This window comes from Euprymna scolopes, chromosome 44 (genome assembly GCF_053919585.1).
Source record: "Euprymna scolopes isolate OS-2025 chromosome 44, ASM5391958v1, whole genome shotgun sequence".
NCBI classification, from domain to species: domain Eukaryota; kingdom Metazoa; phylum Mollusca; class Cephalopoda; order Sepiida; family Sepiolidae; genus Euprymna; species Euprymna scolopes.
The window spans coordinates 53712043-53718042 of NC_136525.1; the positions used below are offsets into that span (position 1 = coordinate 53712043).

Consider the following 6000-nt stretch of genomic DNA (forward strand, 5'->3'; position numbering starts at 1 on the left):
GAGTTTAACGATGTTTTGATATCGTCCGAATATATATATATATATATTATTTTAAATATAATTATCCACTGACACGTGTTTCGTCGTCTACGACTCATCAGAGTGGCTAAATCTAGCGAGATTCGAAATAGAGACCCCACGGTACATACATGAGCATGTTTCGGTCAGTCAGAAACATGCTCATGAATGTGTAGCGACATAAATGCTTGTGTAAAACAAATAAAAAGTACATTTGGCTCTACTTCGGTATTGAGCACTCTTGTATTAATCCTGTTAAAACTTCATGGGTTATGCTTTCAGTGCTTCTTCACCCGTGGCAAATATTCATCTGGAATTATATACACAAATTATTTATATAAAAACTATTTTACATATTTTAGATGCGTACCATGGTTTCACTAAATGAAATTATAGCAATCTGAAATATGTAACACACACACATATATATATATATATATATATATATATATATATATATATATATATTCGTATTTTAGCGCTCACATTTGCGATCGAGCACTTTATTAAATTCTTTTCAGTTTTCAACACATTCTGACGCCATAAATAGATATTGTTCTACGGCATTTACCCTAGGATGATTGAGAATCGGTTCTTCTGAAGGAGGAAGTATCAAGGAGTCTCTAGTTGCCTGTGAAATATACATAATCTCACACCTTCGCTGTTGAGGTCCCTAAATGCCAGAAAACTTTCTACTCTAATAGTTTTTCCCCTCGAACAGCTAGACTTTGGAATTCCCCTCCTGCTACCTGTTTCCTCGACTGTACTGATATGCAGAAGTTTAAATATAATGTAAACCAACATCTTATTAATCTTTCCTACACATCATCCCAAATAGTAGCCCCTTAATGCATGCATCCATTTATTTGGCACTATACATTTTCTGTGAAACCGAAAGTATCGGTGTACAATCGAAATAGTGTTCAGTGAATACAACTATGCTCATTGCACACGGAATTTGTTATTTCTCCTATAACACAGATTTTAAAAATAAAATATAATGAAAGAGGAGGAATAATACGACGTGCCCCGACTGCCCCGCTGTGTTATAAACACCCCAACCCAACTCTCCATGTTAAGAACGGCTTTCGGAATAAACACCCCCCTCCAACCTCGAAAGGCGTTCTTAAAATGAGGTGGGGGAGGGATTAATACGAAACCCGTTCTTGACATGGGGAGTTGGGGTGTTTATACTACGCTGGGGCTGGTTGTAAAAAAAAAAAAAAAAACTAAATATAAAAAATAAGATAAAGAATAAAAAAAATTTAATTCTGAACTTGCACACTTTTGAAAGCCATTCTTAACATGGGGAGAGGAAGTTGTTTTGTAACTATTCTGTGCTTTTACCTAATTTAAAAAAAAAAAAAAAAAAAAAAAAAAAGATATCGTGAAGCTTGAATTTAACCTAAAAATTTGAAAATAGCGCGGTGGCAAAAATGCTTGAGGCCATGGCATTTCGAAGCTAAATGCTTCTCATCAGAAGAGAAGGGCCAGAATTATACAAAATGCAAATATAAACTGGCTTAATAACATTCAGATAAGAAATGAGAATAGAATAATAATGGTAAATAGTAATTAAGTAATATTAAAAGTAGGTACAATATAAGAGTAAATTGAAAGAATAGTATATATATATATATATATATATATATATATATAAATAAAAGTGAACGTGTCTGTCTGTGTGTCTGTGTACATTTCACTACACAATAACTGTCAATTTTAAGTCTACAGACTCGAAATTTGATATACAGGGTACTGAGATCTGGGAAAATCTTTGTGATCGGTTTTCGGGCAGAAATTTGGCTGTTAAGGGGTCAAAGTTCAACGATTTAACCTTTGAGAACTCTACCAAACTCCTCCGACAATTTTGGGTCTAAACACTTGAAATTTTAGATATAGGTTCCTTGGACATGGATCTAACTTAATAACTTGATTTGAGCCCAAAACAATAAATGTTAAGGGGTCATAATAGGGGTCAAAGCTGAAAAAATTGATAGCTTTTTTTTTTTTTTTTGCTCAACATACACCTCCAAAAACCCTGGCAACGCCGGGCTGAAATGTTAGTGTATATATATATATATATATATATATATATATATATATATATATATATATATATATATATATATATATATATATATATATAATTTAAAGGTATTCAGAAGAAAAAACTCACGAATTAAAACGAGGTTATTAGGAGTGCTAACTGCTCAATATAAAAAGCAAAAGCAGTGTACTGTAGCAGCGACTATGTAATATTTGTTTATATAAACTTAATAAATAGATAGATAGATATATATAAGAAATAAATGACAGACTATTCCAAATTTCAAGATATTGACCACCTTACAATTTATTCCTTTAATTGCGCTGACATTTACAATTCTGGACAGTATCTGTTTCGTAGCGCAAAATGAAATTTGGAATATAGACTTTTGTAATTTGTTTCTTATATGCTCTGTAGTTACATTGAGCTTCATAATTGACATAAAAAAAAGGTGAAATATAATTGAAAAAAAAAAATTCCACAAATTATCATATATATATATATATATATATATTAGTGAATAAATCTCAAAAGACTATATTCCAAAGTTCATGATGTTGACCATCTTACAATTTATTCCTTTAATTCAATTGACATTTACAATTCTTGACAGTATTTGTTTCGTAGCGCAAAATCAATCACTAATTGCTATAATAATTAAGCGATTGATTTTGCGCTACGAAACAGATACTGCCAAGAATAGTAAATGTCAACTGAATTAATGGAATAAATTATAAGATGGTCAACGTGAACTTCAGAATATCGTCTTTTTTCAATTCTTCACTATATTGCTCTGTAATTACATTGAGCTCCTTAAATAAGGATTGGTATATATTATAAGAAAATATATTGCCACAGATATATATATGTGTGTGTGTGTGTGTGTGAATCTAACACGATACTTTGATAAAAATCGCATCCTTTTTAAACATAAAACATTCTTGTAAGTATTGAAACCGTTAAAATACGATTTGGGGGGGGGATAAGGAAATTTAAATAAAATTAAATATTTTCATAATTTAGCAATAGTTACATGTTTTAGTCTATTAACGCACAAATGTCCAAAATGAATGTATGGAAGCTTCTACCAAGGTTCTTTTCTTAATTATTATATTTATATAAAATAAATGTTTTCTCCTTCCTCCTCTCACACACATATATATTACAATTACATCATAATTCATATATATATATATATATATATATATATATATATTATATAAACTGAAACAATTTATTAATATATAAAAATCAAGCCCAGTTTTTAAATCTGAAATATTTGAATTTAAGGAAAGGTGATAGAAAAATATATATATATATATATATATATATATATATATATAAATATATATATATTAAAAAAGTAGAAATATTCATAATATATATATATATATTTAAATATAAAATATCTTAAAAGGTATATATTCTTTTTTTTTTTTAACTTTTAAAAATTGCAGAACAAAACAAGAAAAATCAGGGTCCACATTCGGTGATAAATTACATTGCAAACTGACCCCCCACTTAGCGTCCGGCAAAGTGACATCAAAAGAGGGGGTTCACTTTGAGTAGCGGAAAACGTTTCAAATCGATCCCCCACTTTGTGGCCACACAATAGAAATAAATATATATATATATATATATATATATATATCAATTTTTGGTAATGAAATTTATTACGAACAGATCCCCCACTTTGTGATCGCACTTGGATTTAAATTGGGGGATGAATCTGCGTGATTAAATAAATTAGAAAATGATCCCTCACTTAATAGACACTTTCAAATCATATATTATATATATATATATATATATATATATATATAAAAAATAAAAATGATTATTTATTTTATGAAAAGAAAAATAATACTTACTTTTTATTACCCGATCCGTCGTTGACATCTTACAATCTGTGGTCGTCATCGTCTCTTTTGTATATATAAGTAAATATATATATATTATTTCTCTTTATTTAAAAAGAGAAAAATAATAAACGGTAATTGTTGCTCCTTTTTTTATGTAAATTTTTCTTCTTCAAATTTGCAAAGGTTTTTTTTTCTTTCTTTCTTTTTAGGATTTTCAAATAATTTCCTTTTTTTACAGAGGATATTTTTTACTTTGGCGTTTCAAAATATTAATTTCGTTTTTCGTTTCTTTTTCATACAATTCCGTTTTTTTATATATTTTTTTCCCCAAGTAGATTACATGAAAACACAGAAATTTAAATTTCGTTTTTCGTTTCTTTTTTTTCTTCTTTTATATATATCTATATATATATTTTTATATATATATTTTAATACGGTTGTATGAAAAAAAAGGAAATATGAATTTCGTTTTTCAAGTGAAGATTATTTTTTTCCTTTTTACGTTAATTATGGATTTAAATTATTTTTCTTGACTCGAAAAACAATTTAAACGTAAATATGGCTTCCAAAATAAATTATTGGTTTTGTAATTAAATTATTTTTCCTTTTGTTTTTTTTTTCTTTCTTTTTGGGGTGGTATTGTGACTTTCTTTAGTAATGGCTATAACGCGACTTATTCCCTTTTTTTAAAAAACCTCTGTCTGTGGTGGTAGTGCCCCCCCAACAGGCACGAATTTCAAGTATTTGGGTCTCCGATTGTGGCCGCAGTGTTTTTTTGTTTTTTTAGTGGTCACCCCAGCAAAAAGGACAGGGAGCAGATAGAAGAAGCAAGACCCCCTAGACATTCAATATGGCGTAAATAACATCTCATTTGCATAATAGCAGCAGCAGGAGCAGCATCCAAAAAAATCTCGCGCGCACCGACCTCCGCTTACATGTGTTGTTGAAGGCAGAGAGAGAGAGAGAAAGACGAGGAGATGAGGAAAAAAAGACGGGAGGGTCTCTCTTTTTCAACATTACCTCTTTCTTGCGTGTGTGTGTGTGTGTGTGTGTGTGTATATATATATATATATATATATATATATATATATATATATATATATATATATATATATATATATATATATATATATATATATTATCTGTGTTTTCTTTTTCGAAAAATGTTTTTGACTCTTGCTAAAGTGCTTTCAACATGTTTTATTAAATTCTTGTATATATATATATATATATATATATATATATATATATATATATATATATATATATATATATATATATCTTTGAAGAGAGAAGAGAGAGAAACTGAAGGGTATATATATATATATATATATATATATATATATATATATATATATATATATATATATATATATATATAGGGAGAGAGAGACAGAGACAGAGACAGAGACAGAGAGAGATAGACAGAGAGAGAGAATCTCCCTTTCTGGATTACCTCTTGTGTGTGTGCGCACGCTAGGGAAAGGTGCTGCTAGTCTAGCCGCCTTGATGAGTAGTGATACAACGAAACAGTACTGTACGTGGATAGAGAGAGTATGAGCTTGAGAAATAGAGAAAGAAAGAGAGAGGAGGGTTTCTCTTTTTGTATATGATGAAAAGTATCGAAATAATATTCTCCATAGTTACACACACACACACACACACACACACACACACACACACACACACACACACACACATATATATATTACTTCATTTAATCACATAAATTAATATACAAAAATATAATTTTATGCGTAGATTTTCAGTATTTACTTCAACAGTGCTTAATACATAGGTAGAGCTAGGTAGTAAGCTATGAAAATATGTATGGCAATTAAGCTACACATAATATTCTGCGTTTAATTCTCGTGAGAATTCGTATATATATATATATATATATATATATATATATATATATATATATATATATATGTATATATATGTATGTATATATATATATATATTCATAACTTATATATATATATATATATATATATATATATATAAGTACAAAGAATTAATAAAACATGTTAAAAACACTTTAAGAAGACTTAAAAACTTTTAATT

General features: G+C 28.7%; 1 protein-coding gene across 7 annotated transcripts in view; it reads right to left on the minus strand.

Moving 5' to 3' along the window:
- LOC145268614 (protein phosphatase 3 catalytic subunit alpha-like) overlaps positions 1-4134 on the minus strand; it is a 435971-nt gene extending 431837 nt beyond the window's left edge. For all 7 annotated transcript variants that reach the window (XM_080124090.1, XM_080124087.1, XM_080124089.1 and 4 more), the window contains exon 1: positions 3940-4134. In XM_080124090.1, coding sequence (XP_079980216.1) covers positions 3940-3988 — 49 coding nt within the window. In that variant the 5' untranslated portion in view covers positions 3989-4134. The remainder of the gene's footprint in view (positions 1-3939) is intronic.
- Between the last annotated feature and the right edge of the window lie 1866 nt (positions 4135-6000).